The sequence below is a fragment of the Aristolochia californica genome, unplaced genomic scaffold (genome assembly GCF_029961685.1).
Source record: "Aristolochia californica isolate CCGP_79_NKW_82.1479 unplaced genomic scaffold, dmAriCali1.0.hap1 SCAF_4, whole genome shotgun sequence".
NCBI classification, from domain to species: domain Eukaryota; kingdom Viridiplantae; phylum Streptophyta; class Magnoliopsida; order Piperales; family Aristolochiaceae; genus Aristolochia; species Aristolochia californica.
Window position 1 is genome coordinate 42,986,974 of NW_027182103.1, and position 24,699 is coordinate 43,011,672.

At 40.8% G+C, this 24,699-nt stretch overlaps 4 protein-coding genes and 1 long non-coding RNA gene across 6 annotated transcripts; 1 reads left to right on the plus strand and 4 right to left on the minus strand.

The window, feature by feature from the left end:
* Window positions 1–1,057: 1,057 nt before the first annotated feature.
* Window positions 1,058–3,870, minus strand: LOC137963796 (bidirectional sugar transporter SWEET3b-like). The gene is made up of 6 exons (XM_068810998.1): window positions 3,791–3,870; window positions 3,623–3,659; window positions 3,293–3,515; window positions 2,541–2,702; window positions 1,528–1,647; window positions 1,058–1,428 (listed from the first exon to the last, which is right to left on the minus strand). Exons 1-6 carry the CDS (start codon window positions 3,825–3,827, stop codon window positions 1,246–1,248), a joined length of 762 nt encoding a protein of 253 aa, XP_068667099.1. The 5' UTR covers window positions 3,828–3,870; the 3' UTR covers window positions 1,058–1,245.
* A 1,599-nt stretch (window positions 3,871–5,469) lies between these two features.
* Window positions 5,470–6,942, minus strand: LOC137963782 (transcription factor TRY-like). Its single transcript, XM_068810985.1, has 3 exons — window positions 6,826–6,942; window positions 6,600–6,687; window positions 5,470–5,923 (listed from the first exon to the last, which is right to left on the minus strand). Exons 1-3 carry the CDS (start codon window positions 6,875–6,877, stop codon window positions 5,809–5,811), a joined length of 255 nt encoding a protein of 84 aa, XP_068667086.1. The 5' UTR covers window positions 6,878–6,942; the 3' UTR covers window positions 5,470–5,808.
* A 2,537-nt stretch (window positions 6,943–9,479) lies between these two features.
* LOC137962981 (RNA polymerase sigma factor sigE, chloroplastic/mitochondrial-like) lies at window positions 9,480–13,222 on the minus strand. Of its 2 annotated transcripts, none has more exons than XM_068810137.1 (6): window positions 13,150–13,222; window positions 11,431–12,225; window positions 11,087–11,233; window positions 10,755–10,991; window positions 10,285–10,548; window positions 9,480–9,951 (listed from the first exon to the last, which is right to left on the minus strand). In XM_068810137.1, the coding sequence occupies exons 2-6, from the start codon at window positions 12,124–12,126 to the stop codon at window positions 9,754–9,756; spliced, it is 1,542 nt and encodes a 513-aa protein (XP_068666238.1). In that variant the 5' UTR covers window positions 12,127–12,225; window positions 13,150–13,222; the 3' UTR covers window positions 9,480–9,753. The 2 variants fall into 2 exon arrangements, with proteins under 2 accessions (XP_068666238.1, XP_068666239.1); XM_068810138.1 differs by lacking the exon at window positions 13,150–13,222 and adding an exon at window positions 12,414–12,549.
* Window positions 13,223–17,385: 4,163 nt separating this feature from the next.
* Window positions 17,386–20,014, plus strand: LOC137963803 (probable WRKY transcription factor 41). Its single transcript, XM_068811006.1, has 3 exons — window positions 17,386–18,113; window positions 18,206–18,334; window positions 19,059–20,014. The coding sequence occupies exons 1-3, from the start codon at window positions 17,797–17,799 to the stop codon at window positions 19,705–19,707; spliced, it is 1,095 nt and encodes a 364-aa protein (XP_068667107.1). The 5' UTR covers window positions 17,386–17,796; the 3' UTR covers window positions 19,708–20,014.
* A 2,082-nt stretch (window positions 20,015–22,096) lies between these two features.
* On the minus strand, window positions 22,097–24,010 carry LOC137964019 (uncharacterized). Its single transcript, XR_011115275.1, has 3 exons — window positions 23,665–24,010; window positions 22,568–23,251; window positions 22,097–22,408 (listed from the first exon to the last, which is right to left on the minus strand). It is a non-coding gene; the product is annotated as an uncharacterized lncRNA (long non-coding RNA).
* Window positions 24,011–24,699: the final 689 nt, after the last annotated feature.

The following is a 24,699-nucleotide window of genomic DNA, read 5'->3' on the forward strand; positions in this document are numbered from 1 at the left end:
TTATTTTTAATTTTTTCCAGAGGAAATTTTTTTATTTTATTTTATGATCTCGCACGTGCGAGATCATCTTCTCACGAGGAAGGGGGAGATTATTTCTCCCCTGTTCTGGTTTTCCGCCGAGACGACCCCGAGGGAAGGGGCTTACGGCGCCGGAGAGGATTTATCGTCGGAGATGACGGCCACGACGGAGTCGGCGGCGACGGAATCGGCGGTGACGGAAGCGGCGGCGACGGAAACAGAGGCGACGGCGAGGAGAGGAAGAAATCGAACGGACGGACACAGAGGCGGCCGGCGAGCAGCTACGACGGCTGTAGAGGCGGCGGCAACAACCGATGGGAGGGGTCGGCGGTGATGAGGGGGGAGGAAAAATTTTTCCCCCCCTCGCTCTCGCTCCCGCTCCCACTCCCCCGCTCGCTCTCGCTCCCGCTCCCACTCCCCCGCTCGCTTGCGATCCCGTACCGATTCATACCGATTCGACTCATTTCGAGCCGGCTCGCGAGCCAACGAACCGAACCTAGCTTCGGTCGAGCTCGGCTCGTTAAGGTAAACGAGCCGATTTCGGTGTTCGAACTCGGCTCGAGCTAAAAAAATGACGAATCGAACCGAGCCAAACCGAGCCAAACCGACTCGGCTCGAAGCCACCCCTAGTTGCACGGCAGTACTCCACCTCCCTCAGTTTCACGCCGCCACTTTATCAGGCCTGCACCGAAAAGCTACGACAACCTGGTCCAGGAGTTGAGTCCCGGAGTAGGCCGCTTCTCCGGATCCGGCTTCAACATAGCAGGGTCAGCTCAAGATCCAACGTTGACTCATCTATTCCTGAACCATTAGCCTCGTGTGCGGTTGAGCAAATAAAAAAATCTTTTTTTTCTAAAATCAATGTGTTCAAATCACAGGAGAATATGAATGAGACTTGTAAGATATATTTTCATGAGAAAGAGTCTCTTTTGGTCTTTGTGATATAATTGGAAAAAGTGGCTTTAGGGATACGCGGTTAAGCAGATGATTGGAGACAGGAGAAAGATCTCACCATTGCATTAATTTATTTATTAGTGAATATGAAGATCCATAGAAGCTCTGATGAAATTACTGAACCTCAACAACAGGGGTAAAAACACCCCGTCCCTAACCAATACGTTAATCTTCACTTATTGCTAACTGATTGTTAAGATTCTTCTCAATCCTAAACCTAAAACCCTTCCCCTCTGAAAAATGTTTCCCGGCCTTGACCAAAGATCTTCTTCCTCACTTGGTTCCGTTCATCGTTGATACTTGAGATTTGATGATCTCTGTCTCGGCTATCAACTGCAACCCGTTCTTCTCCAAGTCAAACTTGATGGGTTCTGGAGGAATTCCTTTGCTTTTTCTGTACATGAAGTAGAGAACCAGCTGGAAAGCTCCCAAAGGGGTACCCAGAAGACTCGGCGACTGCAATTTACACGAGAAGCTTCATCAGATATTAGATATATTATCAAAATAGAAGCGGCACAGAAATGTTTACAGTCTGCAGGGTTTTCCGGTACTGACCGCTAAAAAAAGATCACGGCCTAAGAGCCCATAAATCAGCCACAGAGTACTCGCAAGGAATGCAAATAATGACAGGTAGAACGGCATGAATTCCACACTTTTCGTTTCGATGACTCGCTTCTGCAGGGAAGACAAAGCAAAACAAAAAAGAAGAAAGAAGTCAGTAATTGCTTGGCTTTTTTTAATTCGATGAAAAAAGTAAACAAAACAGAGCAGACTCAACCCTCCACGAGGTGAGTTATATACAACTTTTACACGTGTGCAGAGCAGAGAGGTAGAGAGGGAGAGACAGAGGAGGCCGGAAACTGGAAAAGGAAGAAGAAGGATTCGGAGACGGGTGACGTGAGGTGAAGGAGATGATTGGCAAACACAAGAACCCCGCAGCATATTCGGGAATATGGATTTGAAAAGCAATTTAAGAAGGCGTCTTGGAGAACAAGTTTAATAAGGCATCAAAAAGTGGGCGCGGTCGCCTGCTTCCGGAGTCTCCCATAACTGGACAAGCCACAGGACCCAACATAAGTTTATTTTCAACAGGAAAAGAAAGTTGAAAATTCTCCATGCCTCCATTTTAATTTGAAGCCACAGCGAGAGGGGGGTGGACTGCTCAACGACCTGCAAACTAATGATCCGGTAACTAGTGAAGTTAGTAAATGCGCCGATGGAGACGGTCTATCAAACGGAATAACAGTACGCGGAAGAAAAATCGAAACATTCGATATCTGGGAAGGAGAACAAATGAAGAGATGCAAGCGGTCCTTTAATGGATTGATTGTATTGGTTTGCTATCTAATGACCCGTTATAAATATGATTCAAGGACCTTAAGCAATCCACAGGAAGTTGGAGGACCTTGACCCGTCTCCATTTATGGAGAATGAGCATGTATCGTGGGTTATCTATAACAGAGTCACCAAAGTTAGGTAAAAATATATGTAAAGAGCAAAATCTGGGACGAAGAAAACTTGTAGAAGAGGGAGAGGATCTAGTACTGAGAAGAAGAGAGAGAACCCACCACAGCGACGAGAGGAGAGCCGTACATGGAGACAGAAGCCAATACGCCGATGGATCCGACGAGCATCTTCCGATGTTGATGGTCATGCAGAGCAAATGTTGAGACTAATGCAGTGGTGACAAACACCACAAGCACTGATGCCGCCAGAGAAGAAACCAGCTTCTGCAAATCCATGAACATGTTTTATTTTTAAATATAAACCTCAAATGCGCACTGATGCTGCCATGCTTTGTGCTCTTATCTGCGCCGAAGATTTTCGAAACCACATGATAACCAGCTGACAAGGATAGAGTTTGTCTTGTTTTTAACTGTTTAACTATTCTAATTTAGATTCAGAAAAGATTTCGCTCTAATGGTGCTCCTGTGTCGATTATTAAGTAGCTTTTCCTATTCCCGTTAGTGAAGAATTAGTGATGCTGATGCTGGTGCATGTGCGGTCCAACTCGGAAGGGAGTCGATGGGACGAGTCTGATCTGACTACACGATGCCCGGTGTACGCTCTGTTTCCATGATCAACAATTAATCCTTCCGAGTTCTCATAATCTTACTCATTTTTTAATCTTTTTTAACATTTATTAGAGGTAAGAGGCATAAAGATGGTAGAAACAATATGAAAATTTTTTAGTGATATTTATTTCAGAACACTTTCTGATTTGATGCATACATGCAGAAATGTATTTTTTTTATAAAAATCATGAATGAATGAATGGATGCATACATGCAGCTAAAATATGTTGACAAGGATGACAGACCTTTTTCTGAACAGAAGTAAACCAGAGATATATGACGATGAACGACAGCTCCAGAAGAATCCCGATGCCATTGACGGTGACCACCGTTAAATTCTCCCACCCGCGGCTTACTACCGGCAAACCATACCAAGTGTAGAGAAGACAGTTCAAGAAAGCGATGAGATAAGGCGCGCAAGAAAATTCCTCCGTGCTTCTTTTCCTCACTACTCTCTTGAAAGTTAATCTGAAAGAGCAGAAGCAATTACTTCTTTTTGTCTCAGCTCTCAATGCATAAAACAAGGAGAATAAGTGAAAAATCTGAAAAAGGAAGACGGGAAGAGTAGCACTCACATAGGAGCCGCATACAGCAGCAGAGATGCTGCATTTCCTGTGGAAAGCAAAACGGTACGAGGACTATCAGTCGATATTTTGTGGCAATTTAAGAAGACGAAATCCACAAGACACGGGAGTGGTGAGAAAGATAACAAGCAAGCTAGAAGAGGAAACAAATCTAAGTACCTACTATCCCAAAGGCCAAACGCAAATTGTCCGCCATGTCTTCTACTGGTTGCTCCGAAACAACTGGTCCAGAGTGAGAAGGACGGGAAGGCTGCTTGAGTCTGTCTACGCCGAAGGGTGGGTTTATATAATGGCGAGAGGTGTATGTGTAGAGTATTCGACGTCAAAGGAGTATTTAGATGTTAATGGGTAGATGGGTAGGAGCTGAGTAATTTGCTTACACTTTCGACGTCAATCTTTTGCGGCTCCGATAGTTAAAAACATTAAATGTCCGGCCAGCAGCGACGGGTGAGAGAGGGACAGAGAAATGAGTCATGGAGAAAAAAAAAAAGGGTGAGACACAAGGAATTCTTTTGTCTGGCCCTGGTTCGTTTCCGCCTTTCTGAGTGGAGCCTGCTTGAAAACTTCCACTAATTCCATCCACTAGGAAAATTACGTATCAGAGGAACCGCGTAAGCTTTTATTCCCCTCGCAGAGTCCACTTCAGACTCTCTCTCTGCAACAGAGAATCCCATTTAACGATTCCTCACCATTCTGATCTCATACTGAAGCAGCATTTATGATAATAGACCTCTCACTCTTCAAAGGTTTTAACAATGTGAGGGAATTTGTGGGCTAAAAGATAAATAGGAGATGAGAATTGTTCCGATGCAGAGACGAGAAAAAGATATTAAAAATACAAAAAAAAAAACCATTCGAAAAGAGATGAGATTGTTGATTGATATGATAACGTCCTTAGCTTTGTTCTTTTACATCTAAAATTCTGTTATTCGTTTGTTGCTTGCTGCACATAAATTTGTACATGAATCGATCAATTTGAGGGATTCTTTCGCTTTATTCTTATACTCGGGAACCTTCTCCATAGAAAATCCATTTTCAATATCACTTTTTCCTTGGGCTGGTTTGATGAGAGCTCATTCAACCTTTTCTTTAGCTTATTTTAGTGCAGCAACCAGTAACCAGAAACCGGCACCGGCAGCCGAAAAAGCTTTATCGGATGAGCCAAAAAGAAAACCGAAGGCGTACATTGTTTTGCTGGGTATTGATCATTATTCTGTACGAGTTGATTGAATTTGGAAAAAGCGATGCCGAGCCAAGTGTAGCTCCGCCAGACTCCAGCTGGGAGCTTCGGAACTTGGGCTGCGCAGACTTAGTGTTTGTTGAGGTTCAGAGGTGGATCCAAGTCGACAAATTCCTAAATCCATTAAAGTAAGGAAAAAGCTTACCAGTTCTCCCACACAGACGAATGAGATTGCCGATACATGGATTTATTTTCTCCATGCTTTTGACCGGATTGTTAGGTTTGCCCACTATGGGTCATTACTGATTATTTAATTAAATCCATCATGGTGGCATTCTATTAACTGAACAGTTCGCTTACAGATTATCACCCTGATTATGTCGTTTCGCCGGAAATATGGACTCTTATGCATCAAAACGTACTCTTCCAATGGCAATAAATCGAGACAGAGATATATGACAAAGATATCAGTGGGTACGTACGAATTAATATCCCATCGGACTCTGACAGCAGAAGTTGCTCTATCCCATTCATTCGTGAAATGAAAGAGAAAAAGAAAGAGGAAAATCGGAGGAGAATGTGGCGTCAGTTCAGTAAAGAGCTTTCTCCGAGGATACACCAACAAAACATTGAATGTGTATCCAGGTGGTGAGTAAGATATCAATCATCAAGCCTGTAGAAATTAGTCCCCGAATTGCCACTGAAATTTGTTAGGTGGTCACATACATTTAAAGAGCCCATGAGTTCGATCTTCTTCCATGAGCGAGGGCATCAATGCAGTATGTAGCTACCCAGAACACTCGTCGTTTGATCAACTCCGAGTTCAGAACTAATCAGGCGGTGGCTAAAAGGGCGTGGTTTGGTGATTGAACAAAGAAAAAGAAAGAACGAGTTCGAAATCATATCCTTGAAGCAAACAGTAAAGATTTTACAAAAGCATTGGGAAGAAAGAGTTCCCGGACAGATACAGAAAGAAGAGCGAGCTCATTTCGAGAACTCAGCTCCCACGACCTTTCCGCTTTGCTTCGAAGCCTTCAGCGTGTCTCATGATCCAAAACCTCTCGATCTCCTCTGGCTTGCGTCCTGGAATTCGGCCTGCTATTAGCGCCCACCTGAAAACCCATAAAGGACCTTAATACCGCACCGCAGTGTTCCATTAATGTTATTGAACAAGAACTTATGGGTCTAACTGTAAGTCGTCGTCCCCGTTGCATGGAGATTCAGGCAGATCCATTAAATATTTGAAATAGTAAGAGAAGAGTTAATATGACAATTATAGTAATCAAATCACATAGAAACACTTCACTCGGCTTTTACGAGTAAAAATTTAATGCCAATAAGCCAACTAACGTAGGTGGCAAAAGTCAAAACACATTTGAGCTCCATTTACCCTTGATCGCAAAGATCCACCCATGGGAGAAGTGAAAAATATTTTATTAGTGCATGCTTACGTACTTTTAAGTTCTGATTAAGTATGAGAGCGTTGACCTGTAGTCGAGTTAGCTTGACAAAAACGGTGAGGCAATTTTTGTTTTGACTAATAGTTGGGAAATCACGGGGTCAATATGGGTCAACCCAAATTTATTAGAACGTAAAGAAATGACTATTTTCAAATACCCAGATGAACGATCAACGTATTGGAAGAGGAACGGGAAAGTGATAAATCATCAGCTTATCAGTTCCTCCATCGCTCGCCGATCGAGTTTGCAGAGCGGGAACTAGCAGTATTTAATCTCCTTCTTTTGGCTACTAATACGTAGACAGGGTAAGAGGCAGAAGTTTATGTACCTATCGCCGACGAGTTTATACATCCGATAGATAAGATCTTCTTCTTGTTCGGTCATGTCGATGAAATCCCATTCGATGCTGCTCACTTCTGCACATTTAAAAGAGCTTCAAATGAATGATCAGTAGCTGCATGCTGAGAAATACATTAGAAGATATCCGAGCCCGTTATTAGCTAGGTTCAGGAAGCATAAATAAAAGAAAGAGAGAGAGAGAGAGCAAAACGGACCTTCGGGCTCGTTGATCACTGTCTTGGCCTGCTTTCTACGACGTTTATCCATTGCTTGAACTGGAATAGAAGACGAGTTCAGAGAAGAAAAGAGAAAGAGAAAAAGAAAAGTTGGAAGCTAAGGAGGTGCGTTGGGAAGTAGGGCCTGCAGCTGCTTGAATTATAAACATTCTACGGAAATGGGAAACGGGCAATGGAGAAGATAAAAACGGTTGGCGAGTATGGAACGACAGGTGATACCGAACAGACACAAGTATGACCACGGGGGGGGGGGGAGGGAGAGTGAAGACTGCAAAGATAGAAAGGAAGACGAAGTTGACGAGTAGTTGTCGTCACCATCCTCGAAATCTCAAATCGAATCACCGGTTACGTACTCGAAGCCCAAGCGGGTTCAACGATTCAACCGGTTCAACACCCGACAAAGCGGTTTGATTTTTAAATTTGTAACTCACGTCTCTTGACAAGAAAAAGTTTCAATAAAGTCCATGCACTTTATCCCACTTTCGTCTCTTTCGAAGTTACTTGCTTCAGGATCGAACTCACTGGTCAATTAAAACAGAAACTGGTATGAAATAATTTCTTACTGCTTCCGTATATACTAAATTTTGTTTAATTTGAGAGGAAAGAGGCCAGAGTCTTGGCAATCTGGAAGGAAGATCTGATTTTTCCGATACATGTAATCGTTTCTGGTTCTTGCAAGTCGCCGTACTGTTGTCTACCTTCTTTTCCCAAATATTAGTTTAGAGAGTTTGGGATGGTTGGGATGGTTGAGATGGCGATGGCTGAGACAGGTGCCTCTACACTGCATATTTATTAGTATCCATGGGAGGGAGTGGAACTGCGATGGCGCTGGAGCTGGCCTGGGAGAGAGAAAAGAGAAAGCTTTGGGAAGTCGGAGAGCTGATGGAGTCAGTGCCTCCTGCTTATGTGGAAACGGCAGATATTATTTCTGCACCATCGTGGGAGAAGCATAGGATCCCCAGATTCGATTCGCTCTTTCTTTTCTGGTCAGTTTTGAGTTGAGGCCACGAGGATTGAGGAGCCCTTTTACCTTCTCCCTTCCTCTGTCGCAAGTACGGGCATTCCATCCAGTGAAACTCCTTGTCTCCTGTACGGCCTACGAGGGCCCCTCTCCTCTCTATTGCCTCCTTTCGTTTAAAAAGTCGAGGCTGCTCCATTGTGATCTTTGCTTGAGCGGACTGAAATGACCATGTTCTTTCTTTCCAATCCCGAGTCCCGTTTGATTGAGTCGTCAATGAACGAAAAAGAAAGCTCGATGCTTTAATTGTCCGGACTCCGTACTCGAGCACTGTGGATGCTGCTTAGATTTGAAATTCGAATGGTAGGAAGTAGGCAGACCGGCCAATGGGGGATAACAACTAACCCCAATCAGATTTCTGCATGGGGGTACTGGTTGGTCTTCTTCCCTGCCAATCGAACAGCTAACTGCTGTCATCCCCCACAAACAGAACTGAAGCAGCTTATGGCTGCAAACTTTTGCAGTTTTCTCAATACAATAGCATTAGTACGAGCTAAATTTTTACGTTTTATCTAAATCTTGATATTCTTTAAAATATTCTCGACCATGTTCTAGAGCTCTAATCCCCTGGAAAAGAAGACTCTGTTACAAACACCACTCATCATTGTCTTATCCTTGTCACTCGATCTCCCATCCCCGTAGAAAATGCTGATGCTGGTGGGAGCACTCGTATTCTAAATTAGAGCACTATGCTTCTGGGTTTTGTTTGCTGTTCGTTTTCAGCGACAAGAAATATACCAGAAGATTACTATAGCGAGCACAGACTGGCTTACCCTTTCAGTTTGACAGGCACTGAGTAATAATCCAAACCCAGAACATAAACCCTCCGTCATCCACTCCATAAAATCTGCGAAGTGGAGGACAAATGTTGGAAGCTGGATCATCGCTAATTTCATCGGGCCCCGTTGCTTACACGAGCAAATTTGGAGTCGGGCGTGATTGTGAGCGTTCACTTCAATGCCAGCGCCATTTCTATAATCTATCTCAAACAAGATAAACACTGATTGCAGGTTTAGTTTCCTTTAGTTTATTGAGAACAATCTTTCAGTATCTCCGAACTCAAGAACATAATCCAAAATGTAATCCCTTCTCAATAAACATACTCACGCGGGGTTTCGACTGGGATATTTTTACTCGACAGTGATTGTTTCCGACTTCGAAAGATTCCAAACCCAGTTATCCACCCATACTTTAGGCTCCCATCCAACTCAATTTGAAACCAAACTGGCTTTTTGAACGCGTTTCTGATTTGTTGGACGAGTTTGGGTCTTTCAGTTCGGAGTGAAGACTACTTCGAATCAGATCTTTACTTTTGACGCGTGGAGATGACAGTAGTTTTTGCCTGATTGGTGCTTAATTCTACAGGCAACGTAAACTTTTTGGTTTGGCCTCACTCTCCCACATCAATTTCATGGATAATCTAAGCCAATTACATCTCTGCTCAAACAAAAAGTCATATATTGAGTACACTTTCAAATGATTTGGCCCTGTAAATAAAACTCCCATCGCTCTTCCAGGTCTTATTACGAGACAGATCCATGAATGGGTTAGTTAGTTCATGATAAACCACTCAAAGAAAAATTACTTCCTTTAAAATACAGACCCACATGTTCAGTTCTTTTCTAAAGAACACAGGCTGAAGTTTAAACAAGAAGCAACTTTCTTTTATCTGCACTGTATACAAAAATTTCAAGTATAACAGAGATTGTGTGGAAGGTATGATACAATATTGGACTTCACAAATAGTGTTTTATATATTTTACATGATGGAGGAGGAGATTACTTCCCACTGATCAGCTGCCTAGAGTATTCTAGCAATTCTAGCAAGAAGGAGAATCGAGTTAGAATACCCTTGTATTTTCTGATATAGAAATGCAGGTGTGTAAAGTTCAAACAAGGTATCTACGAAGATAATCCACTCGAGCTGGATGCTTGAGTTTCATGAATGCTTTCACTTCATACTTTCTGACCATCTCTCTTGACACATTCAAATTTCCAGCAATTTCCCCGAGTGTTCGGTCTCCTTTCCCATCTAGTCCATATCTCTGTCTGACCACCAAGCTCTCCTTAGGCTTCAACGAGTCCAGCTGCAAAGAATTATTAAGAAGAAAAATGTCATATTTCAATCTAGTATTTGAAAATAAGACCAAGCTGAGCTAAAATAATGAAGTGGGAAGGAAGAAATATGCAATTGTCTGTTCAACTAGATAACCTCTCATCCTAAATGTTGAGGCAGGATAAATAGTCTAAGCAGGCCTTTTAAAACAAGAATCTCGATCCATTTTTATCAAAATTTGTAAAAAGCTCATTTAGAATGTCATCTCCTGCCACCTAGAGATCCATGTAGTATAAACTATATAATTCATTCGATAGATTGAATTTCTACTAGTTAAGTGGACTGCAGGCAAAAGATATATTACCACATCATCAATAGCTAGCCTGAGAAGAGCAGATTGCCTTCTATTGTCGCCTGAAACACCGTCAATGTCGGCAATAGCTTTTAGGAACTCTTCTTGAGTGGTTGAATGTTTTGCATTGAGAGAAAGAATGGACTTTGAAGCCTTCGTTACATCATAATATCTTCCTGGGGAAATTCCTGCTTTGGCAATTATCTCCTCATCTGAAGGGGGCCTTCCAAGTTCAAAAGACAATTCAGTTTTAGCCCTTTGAATCTCCAATCTGACCTGCATGATTTAAAATGCACAAACTCTCAGTAAATACCCTGCGGATAACTGATACAGTCGGGTTTTCCACCACAAGGAGCATGTACATTGACACACTGAGGTTACTGCTGTTTCACTGCTCATTCTAGTATCAACTAGGCTAAGTGTGCAAAGTGCTGAATAAAGCAACAACTAAAGTGATATGGAGACCAATCTAATCTACTTACCGATTCAAGACCAAAGGGAACTCGTGTAAAGCTTGTAAGAGTCAATGAACGCATTATAGAATGTCGTATCCAAAACAGAGCATAGGTGGATAGTCGAAGTCCTCTTTTCGGTTCAAACCGATCAATTGCTGTGATGAGACCCTTGACTCCTGCCTGACAAAGGTCTGGGAACTTCTGACCACTTGCAAACTCTTGATAGTGTTTGTTGATTACAAACAAAACTAGTCGAAGATTGTGCTGCAACAAGTACTTGCAAGTTAATCTTCCTGCTACATAATGACCTCTCGAGAACCTAAAGAAGTTCAAAATGCTGTTTGCACTGGAAGAATTACCTTAATTAGTTTGTTCCTTGCTGCTTGGCCGTCCTCAATGTGGGTTTTAGCTTCTTTCACAGTCATATTTGTTGCCTCAGCCAGTTCACCGTCTGTAGGTTCCCTTCCTATGTCTTTTAGCAAGCTTTCCTTCACATGAAGGAGGGCCTAAACTTCATAGAAATACATGTCAGTGCCTAGGGAATGAACTCATGAGAATAAAACCTTCTTCCAGAATTGGTTACAAACTCAAATGGGAAAAAAACTTAATCCTGGAAAAATATGATGAAATATGACAACCTTCTGAAGTATCTCAGTAGCTTGTAAGACTGGAATTATATCAAAAGTAAATTTTAAAAATTCACCTTCATAGGCTGTATCAGTGAGAACAGCCAAGAATGTTCAGAAGAGGAAAGGACAGCTGGCATCTTCATCTTCTTCCAATCCGGGCTAACCAAATCAGTTGAAACAGTGTGATCCCCAGCAAGTCTATCCACATCTCTGCTACTCACTTCCTGCTTCTTCTGCTCAGACTGCCCACTCACATCCTTCTCTTCATCTTTCTTCCGTTTCAAAGCTATCCTTTTCTCAAGGTTCAACCGCCCTGCCTTCCTTCTGTGGTTCCTCACGACAACATGGGTTTCTGGCCATGGCTTTTCTTTCTGGCCATGGCTTTTCTTTCTTGTCTTTCGTCGTAGCTGAGGGATCACCTCAGATTCTTCAACATCAGAGACCTCAGCTGGGCTAAGTTTGTAAATGTTTTCAAGCTTAGCTGCAGCTGCATTGTAATCCAAATCTGGTGTGCAGGAAGAAGCTCCATCAGTGGAAATGGCTCGAACTCTTTTAGCAGTCTTGGTAGCTCTCCTCAATCCCTTCTGATGTTTTTTGGGTGCTTTTATCTGTACAGACTCCTGAGGTGCCACCAGTGCTGAATTCTTGCCTTTGTCAGTTTTGAAAGCTAAGAATATGTGTCTTTTGAGTGGGGAATGATAGGATGAAAATCCTGTACCAATGCCAAATGGAGCCCTGGAAGCTGAACTTGAAACAGTAACAACGCCCATGCCAAGTTATTTGAGAACGCAGAATGGCACAACTGAAGCTTGGAAAACAATTCAAACCCTTCAGAAGAGGTTGCAGTTTAAGTTGGGTGATGAGGGATACTGCATTATAGATAGAATGTCAGTATATTAAACGGAACAAGTTTAATAGAAGTAGGCAAAACAAATATTTTGGTGATACAAACATCTAATACAGAGGAAACATCATTCGTTCAGAAAGAAAAAAAAAAACTATTTAGGTGGCTTCTATATGGCAAGAAACAAAGAATTTTCTAAAGTTAATAATGAACCTGTTACAAAGATGTAAACTGGTCAAGAAGCCAAATGCAACAAACAGAGGCATCGTCTTGGTGTTATATTTGGATGAATGAATAGAACTTATCCACATCTTGAAGATTGATAACAACTTGGGAACGACATCACATCCCCGTCCCGATCCCCCCCCTGGCCAGTCAGGATTGGCCTTAAATTAGATCATCAAGGTAGATCATGCATGAGGGTTTATTCCAATCAATGGCAATTCAAAGATCGAAATGTCCACTGCTTTGAATTACCATAAGTGCACATTTGAAGTAAAGAACCAAAATTTGGTGGTCTTTATGTACAGTTGATGTTATGGTTCATTTCTGAGCAGCGGCTCATTTATAAGGGAGATGATTGCATCCATAAAAAAAGAAAAACCATCTACTTTCAAGACCAATATGTCAGTGCACACGTAAACTCATCGAATTCCTACTGATTCGCTCGCTAATCATCTCATACACAGCCGATTCTTCTCTTCCATGACTCTGGGGAGTGATCATACCGGAGTTCCGTATTCGCCGCCTGTAGAACTAAAATGATGCTGTGAAACTCTTATCTACTTCCGTTTAGTTCGTACTGCCGTCGAAACTAGTAAAACTAAAACTCATCGCGATTGAAAGCGAGCAATACTAAACAAATGAAGCAACAAACAGAAAGAGAAATCGGGATCATCACCCCCAAGAAGATAAAAAAACGAAGAAGAAAGAACTCAGGATTGCATACCTTGTCGACGTCTTGTCCAAAAGGAGAATATAAGATATCCTCGCGCAGATCAAAACTTCAGCAGATACGGATTCTAAGTGAGAGGAAGAACACAAGATACTCAGGGATGGGCCGAAATTACAAATAGAGAAGAGAAAATTTTAAAAAAGAAAAAATGTCGTCCATAAATTTCCTCAGAGATGGACGGCAGAAAATGCTCAGGAGAAGAAACCCAACGGTTGACAAAAGCACACGACGTGTTTCGAACACGCGATCGATTTTAAAAGGCGAATATGTGTGGTGAATACAGAATCTAGTGAGCGGCTTACGTGGCTGCCGGGACGTATCTATTGGGAAAGGTTGTGGATGGCGTTAATGATACGTGGGCGGTTTTTACGGGGTGACTAGATTGGTTTTTGCGCTTCATTGAGGGCCACGCGCCCACCGGAGCAGATCGTAGATTACTTGCAGCCGATATGTTCTGTTTTTTTTTTTTTTTAATTTTCTTTGTAGGTGGATATTATTTTTCTCTACTAGAGAACGGCGAAACTGGATTCTGGATGAAGCCTCGCCCTCCAAATACTTTTTCTACATAAAAAATAAAAAGGAAGGGAAGGGTCCCTTCAAAAGTTTTGTACGGTTGAGATGAGGGTATGCCTTCCCTTTTATTTATAGGTAGGGATGGCATCGAACCGCCTCGGAGACGGCTCGAGCGCGGCTCGATTCAATTCGAATCGATTTATCTAAATGTTGTTTGAGTTAATGAGTCAAGTTCAATTGAACCATGGTTCGGTTCAAAAGCAAGCGAGTTGGCTCATAAACAGGCTCGAAAGTCGGGAGTGGGAGCAAGAGCGAGGGGAGGGAAAATTCTTCCTCCCCTTGTCTCCATTGAGCCCCTCCCGTCCGCTATTGTGGCTACCTCTGTCGTCGTCGACAGCTGCTCGTCGATTGCTCCCCTTGCCTCCGATTTCTTCCTCCCCTCGTCTACCTTTGCCTCTGTTTCCATCGCCGCCGCCTTCGTTGCAACCGTCATCCCCGACGACAGGTCCTCGCAGGTGCCGCTAGACCCCCTTCACTCTGCTTTCCCTCAAAGATGATTTCGCAAGTGCGAGATCATAAATAAGTGAAAAAAAATTTAATTAGAAATTCTTATTAAAAAATCATATAATTTTCTGAGTAAGATTTTCCTGTTAAGATGGGCTAGAAAATCGTATAGAAAATTTTTGAATAAGTATTTGACAATTGATGTTGTAATACTTTTAGCATGAGATAATTTTCATAGCAATTTTGTGTTTGACATTTTATTTGATTAAAAATTTATCGGTAAGTATAGTAATATATTAGATTGATTATTAATTTTTATTTATTTCCCTATAAGAGGCAATAAGAGGTCCATTTAACTTTCCTATAAAAATTTTAAAATATTTCTTGTAATTTTTTAGTATGTCACTAATAGTAATAAAATTTTATTTAAAGGTTTTTTTGGAAATATCTATCCTAGGAAAAATATTTTTAGTTTTTCCTAAAATATAAATTTTCAACCAGGGGCACTAAGAAGGCCATAATTAATTTATGGCCAAATTCAAAAATTATAAAATAAGCTAGATAACATTTGGGGTAAAAAAGATTAATATTGGTGTGTTCTAATCCATTATAGAGATTCGATCCCGAACCTCCCCTATCATTTTTTTTTTAAATGTATGCATAATTGTATATATAATTTATTTGACATATATTTTATGTAGAGTATTAAATGTAGGTTACGTTCGAACTCGAACTTAATTAAAATTATTAGGCTCGAACTCAAACTCAGTTAAAATTATTAGACTCTAACTTGATTACAATTTTAGCCTCGAGCTCGAGTTTAAAATATTTAAATCAAACTCGGCTCGAACATAGGAAGGTTCGGACTCAGCTAGATTATGCCACCCTTATGTATAATTTTATGTAGAGGTCATGCCCAATTTTTTGTAAAATGTATGCATAATTTTATATACAATTTATTTGACATGTATTTTTTGAAATAATTTAAATATATGTTAGAACTCGAACTCGAGACGTGTATTTTTTAAAAAAATTTAAATGAATGTTAAAGTTCGAGCTCAAACTCAATGCCACCACTATTGTAGGGTCCCCACAAAAGTTCTACATGGTTGAGAATAAGATAAGGCTAAGTCCTCCATTGAGGGAACTTATGACTCTCCCTTATTAAGTATTTTTTATTTAATTTAAAATATTTAGTTACTTATGACATCATCACCAATTCAATATGTGGTCATCAACTTCAGCTTGAATCCTATCAGTTTTTCTTTCCTTTCAAAGCAAACCATGTTGGGAATTTCATGTGTCTGCTAAAAAGCTATTTGTGCTTCCCCATACTTAGATTAAATAAGAAATCGAACTCTTTTAAAATTATACAATCTGATGTGGTTTTTGATTTCATCATAGACTTATTGGATATTGTTTGTGGAATATAAAGAACACCATTTACTATTTTAGTCAATTATATGGACCAAGGAATCAACACATGGCCGTGGGACAACCAGATCCTCGTATCCTCAAATTCCCAAAGCACACGTCGCTGGTCGATCCAGTAGAAAGACGTAAATGATTCAGGTTCAGCTCTTTGTCTTCTGCCCGTAAATCATTGGCGAGAGATCCCTTCGTAGATTTCACGCGACCGTTCACTGAAAGTGGAACAAGAGTAGAAGCTTCCGCAGGCACAAAATTCAAACATAATCCCGTTTTACTTTTCACCGATTTCATCTTTATCCAGAGCCATTTTTGGGTTTAACCCAGAAAGAGACCATCCGATGCCAATCCAACCGAGGAGACTATCAAACTGAACTGTAACTTGTAGCTGGATACTGTTCAATCATCCGGTTCCACCAGTTTGAAGTTCGAACACTTTTTAAATAATTTTCATCTACTGGTCTTCTGGTCACACGTCTAGAAAGATCCGAGAAAGACACAGACCATTTCTATTTTCTACGGTGAATGTTTCCACTCTCGGCTATCGCGATAAGATTTCCCGAATTCACGAATCGCTATCACTGCGACTGTAGGATTTTTGGGATCCTTGATGTAAGCACTGTTCTTCGTCAAACTTTGGAATGATTGCACCCTGTTTCTGCGTTCAATACCTTCATCCGAAACTGCTTCATTTCTTTGAGGAATTTCGTCGAAGACGCCATAGCTCGACAAGGAGAAAAAATGATGTAATGTTTACGATCGAGCGCCCAAACTTGTAAGACGCAGAATTGAGTAGCAGAGCTCCCGTCTGCGCTGTTGGGATATGTTTAATCAAGAAATCAGGTGACTGATTGCAATTAACAACCACAGACATGCACCCATAAGTTCCCACGAGCAAGTGGGAGTAGAAAAAGGCAAGTGCAGATGACGCTCAGAAATATAACTCTGTTTGTTAATCTTCTTCTCTCTCGGGCAAATTTACATATTATAATGTCTAAAGTTGTTTCTGCATTTATGAGCTTTTAGTTTACTTTTCTGGGTTTGTCTTATTGTGATGGGAAGTTGGCCCCAACAAGCTCTGAACAGTGAGGGATTGGCGTTTTTTTATTTCTTTCCAATCTTTAAAATCCCTACGCGGAAGGAAAATGCCCCCCAGAAGCAGAGAAGAGCTGAAGCTGACCGCCTCGGAGTCTAAATTGGTAGATCTTCGTCTTTCCTGATCAGGCCAGAGAAGCGGAACCTTCATGCATTAATTAACCTTATCTCCACCTTCCAACGAGACAAACAGTTTTTTCGTTTTCTTAAGCGAGAGAGGAGTGAAAGCTTGTGGGTACCGCCGGTACTGGATGGATGGATGTAAGCAAGCTCGGTCACTTGGGCATGGTGCTGCCGTCAGAAAGTTGGGTTAGTGACGTCAGGGGCCGTATGTCGTCGTGGGGTCGTCCATGACTGCCCAGGCACCAACGCGGAAGGAAGGTTTGAAGATTCATGGTCGTATCTTCGTTGCTTCTTCTCCTCTGACTCATTCCTCGTTTCCCATTTCTTTTCAAACCCTAAAAGTGTCCAAGCAAAGACGAAATGCAACGAGTAAGACTGAAGCGGTCAGCAATTGGACTCACTCATCTACACTTCTAATGACCAAAGACCGGTCTTCCCTTCTCTGATTACTCGGTTTCTCCAGTCAAACTTCTCTCTTACTCAACTTTTTCCTCCGTCCAAATCCTTCTCCCCTCCCCTTTAAAGCAATTCCCCATTCTTCTCCTACTTCAGGTCTCTTCCTCCTCTTTTCCTTCTTACAATACATTTCTTTCCTTCTCTTCTCCTCTAACTGGCTACGAAAAATCTGAGAAGAAGCTACCAAAATCCTTCTTTTTATCTTGCTTCTGTCACTCACTTTGGTTTTTTAGGGGCTTTATTCATCAGCGGAAGATGGGATTTTGTTGAACTTATGTCAGACACCCTGTCTTTAAAACCAAGCTTTCTGAATTCTCAGTCGCATCCGGCCGCCCCCTTTTTTCATATCCGGAGCTGTACATAGCAATAGAGAGAATAGCCCAGTTCTTTCCTTCCGGCCTAGTTCTAATTATGCGGATGAGCTGATTTATAGCTATACTTGCAATCTCCGAACCCTTGCTTACTCTCGACCAAGTATAGTATATAGCCGTCCTCACCCATTTTACTCTTCGGACGAGACAAATGGAGGGTATAGGTGACAGGGAGAAGAAATTGCTGATCAGCGAGCTAATGCTGGGTCAACAGTGTGCCGAGCAGCTCCGAATCCACGTCCGTCCCTTCTTTCCAGCCGAACTTCACGAATCTCTTGTACCGAATATCATATCTTCATTTTCTAGAGCTCTCGCGATGCTCAAATCCAATAACTCCGAGGGTGAGCCACAGCCGACAGGTCTCACCACGGGAACGGATTCCCCGGATTCATTCAGCGGAAGCCCACAGAGCGAGTACTCTGATCAGACATTCAAGGACCAAGAACGACGGGAAACTTCCAAAAAAAGGTACATCTACCTTCGACACTTGTGAATGATGTCCGGCTCATCTTCATAAAAAATTCCAGGCATGAGCTTAGTTCATGTTTTCCATGGAGCAGAAAGACGCTGCCCAAATGGACAGAACAAGTGCGCGTTTGCACCGGAGCTGGGCTTGAGTATCCCTTGGATGACGGTTGCAGATGGAGAAAATATGGACAGAAAGACATTCTTGGAGCAAAATATCCCCGGTAAGAGAAACTTCAATTCTTTAGCTTATCATAAACTGAATCAAATTGAGTAAAATTGATCGTCCCCTCGAAGATTCTTTTGCTTCTGCAGTAGTTCTTGTAAAATCAGCTAGACGAGTTATCCTTCAAATTAGAAGCTAATTATCCTCAATAATAATTGAAACTCTTCATGTAACCAGGACAGTACCGCATAAACGTTAGAATTTTTAGATCAGAAATCCATCTTGAGCCATTCGGTGATATGCAGGAATTGCCTCAGTGTTTAAAGTGCTGCTGTGTCGTTTCTGCGATCCCTCCGGACTTGAAAGGGGAATAATGGGAGTTGAAGGAAACGTGATGCACGCGCTCGTTTTCTTTTGCTTTATTTTCGGTGATACCGAAACTTCAGTGTTCAGACATTACCAAAAGCTTTAAAACACCTTCCAATCATGAATTTATACGTGTTTTGGGGGGGCGTCTTTACTCAAAAGAGTCGACTGTGTGATAAAAGAGCCAAAGTTGGTCTTCTCATGGAAGTGCATTTATTTAAAGCAGAAGTGAGATTGATGAGATGAGGACTACTGCACAACGCACGCAGTGAAAAGGATCTAGTGGATCAAGTGAAGAGTATAATTACCGACCGACTGACTGACTGAATGAATGATCCATGAGTAGTGGATAAAGAAATGTTTGGTAGCTGCTTTAGTGAGTTACTAATGAAAGTCTTCTGTTTTTTGGATTACAGAGGGTACTACAGATGCACCCACCGCAACGTTCAAGGATGCCTAGCGACGAAGCATGTGCAGAGGTCGGACGAAGATCCATCCATCTTCGATGTCACTTACAGGGGAAAGCATACGTGTTTCCAGTCATATCATCAAATAAACCGCAATGCATCGTCTTCCCCTGATAAACAATTGTCGCAACAGCAGCAGCAGCTGCTGCTTCAACCTCAGAAGCTGGGACAGGTCCAACAACCCAAAGAAATATTACTCAACTTCAAAACCAGCCTCAAAGTAAAGACCGAAAGACTTGAGAACAGGGATCTGTATTCCCCTCCTTTCTCCTTTCCTCCCACGTCCATCGAGTCCGTAACTCCCGAAAGCCGAATATTCTCCCCTTCTAACCTTGACGCCAACAACTTCATTGGGAGTTTCTCTCCTCCGTTTATGTCCCCGGCGACATCGGAATCCAATTACTTCTCCGTGTCCCCATGTAGAATGCACAGCGTTAAGGGAGGACCCAACATGCAGACTTCCGAATCGGAACTCACCGAAATAATTTCGGCCTCCACCTCCGTCACAAACTCCCCATTGGTGGACCTGGACTTCAACCTCGAGCCGGTGGAATTCGACCCCGATTTTCCGTTTGATGCCTCTGTCTTCTTCAGTTAGCTCTAATAGATATCAACTTGAAGAGTCCGGATCAAGGGCGAATAGCTGGATCTCGTTTTCATCCTACTGAGTTGGGAAATAAGAGGCCTGATCTCCGAGGAACCGGATGAGGTTGCATTTACCGGTGGCGCTTGCTATGCAAGTTTTGATTTTTCATTTTCTTCCCTTCTAAGAATCCTAAGTAGGATAAACTAGATGCAGCTAATTTCTTGTATTTTGCCAACACGGACTTGTGCAAATAACTCCTGTTCTCCCCTTTGGCGTTTTCCTCTTCTTTGCTTAAATTATCCAAGTAGCAGCCTGTTAAGAGGAGGAATTTGTAATAAACAAAGACAGATGAGTGTGACTAATCAAGTAATTAATACAAGTTGGTTTGCTCTCCTAGTTAATTAATCAAGATTAGCACATTATGGTTGAGGAGACCGTCTTGTTAAGAAATAGCCACTTGTGTAAGGGTGGCATGTCTAGTAAATAATGAGAACTTTTATAGAAATACATAGAGTTGTAATTATACAGCTGTTGTTTATCAATTTTCTTTTAAATCATGTAACCCTAAGGGTATTTTAGTAATTATAAATACCTTCACAAAACTATAATTATAACCTTAAAGTATGAGATAGAGTATTCATTCTTCTTAGGTCAAATTCGTCCATACACCTCTCTCTCTTTTCTTCATACTTTTTTTCCCTTAGTTTCTTCTCTCCTCTCTCCTAAAAGCTAGAATTCCTCCCTTCTCTCCTTCCTTTGAGATATCTTGTGTTTATGTTTTGTCCTTAAAAATCAACATGGTATCACAGTGGGCAAAGATCTGACATGTTAAAGGTGATAAAGATGGAGAAGAAAGAGAGAAAGAAGAAGAAGAAGAAGAAGAAAAAGGGGAGCTTCTCGTTTGCCCCTATAGTCTTCTTTCCTAATTCCAATTTATACCATTGGAAAAATCTTTGAGTTTAATTTCCAACTCAAAAAGAATCATTGAAATCGTATTTTTTAAGAAAGAGAAATCAACATTTGAAGCATGAAATGTCAAACAACTGAAAAGTTTCGTGTAGCAACAGAAAACCTCAACTTTATAAACGATTTGTATTAATATGAATGATAATTTATATAGAGAATTATATCTCAAAAGAAAAGTATGTAAATCTACTTCCTATTCCAATAAATTGTTTCTCAATATGATCTTCCTAGAGAGATATCTACATTGGAAGAATCAAAGGTCATGCTGGTATCTTATTATATGCGATAATTCGAATCTAAGCCAAATTTTTTGATTTACTTTTTGAGTTGCTAATGTTGGTTAAATTTCCTATTTATTTTCAAAAATAGTCAAAATTTTACCAATGAAAGTTTATTTTGTTTAATCTCATATTACATTAGTTTCCTTAAGAGAAGTCTTTCCCATTGTGAGTTTAATTTTTATTTTTTACACAGTCTGAAAATTTTGAATTAAAAAGTATTGTTTCCTCGTTCTAAATTCCAAATCTTAGTTTCCTAAAACCACTCTCATTCCGAAAATTATCTTTTCAATTTTTCTTTGTATATTGGTCAAGTTGTGTTAAAAAAATTATTGTCTTATTAGAAAAGTCTATTTTTAGAAAATTTACATTATTATGTTACATCTGAAAACTTTCTTATTGAAGATATCTTTTTAACTTTTCTCAATCATCATCTTCATAGAAAGGTTTTTATACATTATGCGCTCCCTTTTCGTTCAAAGTATGAGAGTTATTATCTCTTTATTCACACCTTAACTCAAAGTACTTTTTTTTTAATTTGTATTTGATAAAATCACTTCAAAACAATATTTATAAACCCACTACCTAAAAGTATAGGAATGTGTCTAACATCCAGCTTAAGTCAAATTTTTTATTCTTCCCCCAGTGTTTCATACTATGACTGTTTTGACTGATATATAGAACTTTGTTGTATGGCTAGGAGTGATTTTTCTTCTCTCATCATTATGTTGTTAAAGTCCTAGGCAAAAGTACTTTCCAAGAAGTCACCCATCTTAGAATTACTCTTGCCCAAACTCGCTTAACTTCAGAGTTCTGAGTCAGATATCTAGCCAATACAACCTGAAAAGACTAGCCGTTTAAGGTACGGAAAACCAAGTAACTAACTCAGACCACAAACTCTAACAAGAGTGGACGAGAACCACTCTGACAATGTTATGCAACTTAGGTCTCTTAGTAAAGAATAAAGAGATCCCCAACTTGAGCGGGAGAAATAGAAGAAGTACAAGATATAGGTAACCGACAATAAATAATTCCAGTTGTTGTGGTGATCAAGTTTTATGTGGCTATAATATCTAAGGGGGAGACAATATAAGAATAAGATGAGTCAAAGCAAGGCAATCAAAATTTCTTTTTCAAACATAAGTTTTTTTACCAAGATTATTTGCAAAACGAAGTTACAAACACCAGCTTGAAGGGGAATGTTAAGAGATATCTACGTGTCCAGCTTGAAGAGGAGTGTTAAAAGATATCTACGTGTGTAGGGGTGGCATTACTAGTAAATAAGGAAAACTTCTATAGAGATGGTATAGAGTTGTAATTATGCAAGTTGGTTTTTTTCCTTTTGAGGTCATGGTGCTCTTGTCTTCTCTCTATCTTCATGTCCAACCACGAGTTTGTCAAGCCAGCCTTCTAAAAGAAAACCCCATCTTTGTCACACTCTCAAGGTGACGGGTTGAACCGGATTTATACTGAAAAATAAAAAAAATTCATTTCAATGTGGATTATTTTCTATTTGGAGTATTTTCGGAAATCGTTTTCTAAAGAAAGCAAGTGAAATAAAACCTACACTTCAAGTTATTAATTTTTATCAATTGATTAGTTCGCATTAGATGAAGTGAAGTGCTCACCTCCGAGAGTGCAACAAAAAGTGGGTTCTTCTCCTTCCTCTGTTTCTCTCGTCTCTGCTTGTGTTCTCCTCTGGTCAGGTTGCTCAGCAGCCTCAACTAAGGTTTAAACGGGTGCTAGCAGCAGTAACTGGTTAGAATGGTTCTTGCACATATTACCTGCTATAAAATTTGAGTGCAGATTTGTTTGTATCTCCGATAATCTAAAATATAATATCTATCTAACAGGGGGACTTCCAAATGAAAAGCTCACAATCCTTTTAAGACTGCTGTGATTCATCACGTTCGACGTGATCTTCTGTTGCTCCCAAAAGAACATTTCAAGTTTAACCTTCTGTTACCTTCTTTCTCTTACCTTCTGTTACTACTGAACTGAATTAACATTGGAGAAAATCTCTCATTGGTGAGCTTACCCAATCTATCAGAAGCTCATCACGTAATTTCTTCAGATAGAAATGCTGATCTGAGTAAGCTCATAAAAAGAGGAGGCAACTTCATTGTTCAATTTGAACAGGAGACTGATCCTCTTTTGTCATTGGAACTGCTTCCGAAATGTGGATTCTTACCTTCTCTAAGTGCTTCTCTCAAGCCCAGCACTATAAATACATTTGTAAGAGTGAGCAGAGACTCTGCACAGCCATGAAAGCCAGTCGACATTGGACAGAGAAGTTCCATAATGCACTTTTGCTGCACAAATAGTAAATGGAAGGCAAACCATATTAGTGGAAACATAGACCAAAGTTGCTTTTACATAAACCTTCCCTTGTCAATCTGAAATTTTGGATGAACTGTTGCAAATTCCAATGCTGTGGAGCATGAAAACATGAAACACAATAACAGACTTGAGAAATAAAATGTGGGCAAAACAATCAACACAAACTGATGAACTGGTGCAGTGGAAAGCAAAGATCTTTAGTATTCATCCATCTGATCCCCTGAAGATTGATAGAGTACCCAAACTGACGAAAACCCTAAATTTCCCCCCGAATGTACGTTGGTTCGAGAAATTAATCCAAAAGGTGATAAAGTTCAGAAGTGTGTTCCTTCATTTTGGCTCGAATCATTATTAAAATGAAACTAGAACAGGTTAACAAACTTACTTGTGGCTCCCACGAACGCGAGCAAGAACTAGAAGCCAAAAAGGGTAAGCTTTGGAGCAGACTGGGATTTGGTGATGAAATACAAGAAGCCAAGGTAGGGAAACAGAGAGACTGCAAAAAGCTGTGATGCTATACTCTGAGAATCTATGCTTGGAGCCCAAGGATCTACGGGCAACAACCCACAGACAGCAACAGCCATTTGAGAAGAAGAAGAAGAAGAAGGAGAAGAATTTCTGTTGGCCTTACTTGTGCTTCTATTGGTAAAGCAGGTTTGCTCTTTTCCCTTTCTCGATGGGTTTCTTCGGAAGTTCAGCCGGTGTGAGAATCCAAGGAAGCAGTTGGACGAAAGACGAAGATGCAAAGGGCAGGTTGCTCGTCATCACGGAGCAATGGCTCGTGTTATCTACAGGCAGGGGGCTGAGCATATTTATTTCAAATTAATATATTTTTTTGTGAAAATGAATTACCTTTCGAAATCTGGATCCGATGTTGAATATGTCCAAAAGGAGTTTTACTATTGTCATGTAGTTACCAGATATCCAATTTTCTTCTTCTTTTTGAATTAGTTCTCGGATTACAGTCTTTTCATATTTTACGAAACATTGACTCATCTGTGACTGCATCGTCTTCCATGGACAGTCCGTTTCCGGTTATTGTTAAGAACAAAACATTTACCTTTTGTACTTCTCCTATTTGTCTTCATAACATTCATAATCATATGCTGCGGATTCCAATTTCAAACTGTTTCCTTTTTTTGTTCGATTGCCAACATATGGTGGGCTCCGCTCTACGTGAAGAAAGAGTCAGATCCGAGTCAAGAAACGTCCCACAATAGAATGTTTCTGGTTCCAGCCAGAGATCCAGAGGAGATGACGTTGTCAGCGCCCACGAGCTGTGAGGAGCAAACTTCTCTGGCCTTACCAAATGATGAGCTATATAGTCCTGCACACACTCAGATCCACGTCGTCCCTGAGTTGGAGCAAGTTTAGCTTTAATTCACGATTCCGTTTTGGATTTCTTCAAGCAGCTAGCCCA

Coding starts and splice junctions, on each gene's coding strand:
- LOC137963796 (XM_068810998.1), bottom strand. CDS start 3,827: ATGGCGGACAATTTGCGTTTGGCCTTTGGGATAGTAG. Junction 1,648..2,540: donor GCTCTCCTCTCGTCGCTGTG/GTGGGTTCTCTC, acceptor TCTTCCCTGCAG/AAGCGAGTCATCGAAACGAA. Junction 1,429..1,527: donor GCCGTGATCTTTTTTTAGCG/GTCAGTACCGGA, acceptor TGTAAATTGCAG/TCGCCGAGTCTTCTGGGTAC.
- LOC137963782 (XM_068810985.1), bottom strand. CDS start 6,877: ATGGATAAACGTCGTAGAAAGCAGGCCAAGACAGTGATCAACGAGCCC. Junction 6,688..6,825: donor AGTGATCAACGAGCCCGAAG/GTCCGTTTTGCT, acceptor TTAAATGTGCAG/AAGTGAGCAGCATCGAATGG. Junction 5,924..6,599: donor TATAAACTCGTCGGCGATAG/GTACATAAACTT, acceptor ATGGGTTTTCAG/GTGGGCGCTAATAGCAGGCC.
- LOC137962981 (XM_068810137.1), bottom strand. CDS start 12,126: ATGGGCGTTGTTACTGTTTCAAGTTCAGCTTCCAGGGCTCCATTTGGC. Junction 11,234..11,430: donor CACTGATACAGCCTATGAAG/GTGAATTTTTAA, acceptor TATGAAGTTTAG/GCCCTCCTTCATGTGAAGGA. Junction 9,952..10,284: donor GGCTAGCTATTGATGATGTG/GTAATATATCTT, acceptor AATTCTTTGCAG/CTGGACTCGTTGAAGCCTAA.
- LOC137963803 (XM_068811006.1), top strand. CDS start 17,797: ATGGAGGGTATAGGTGACAGGGAGAAGAAATTGCTGATCAGCGAGCTA. Junction 18,114..18,205: donor CGGGAAACTTCCAAAAAAAG/GTACATCTACCT, acceptor TCCATGGAGCAG/AAAGACGCTGCCCAAATGGA. Junction 18,335..19,058: donor CTTGGAGCAAAATATCCCCG/GTAAGAGAAACT, acceptor TTTGGATTACAG/AGGGTACTACAGATGCACCC.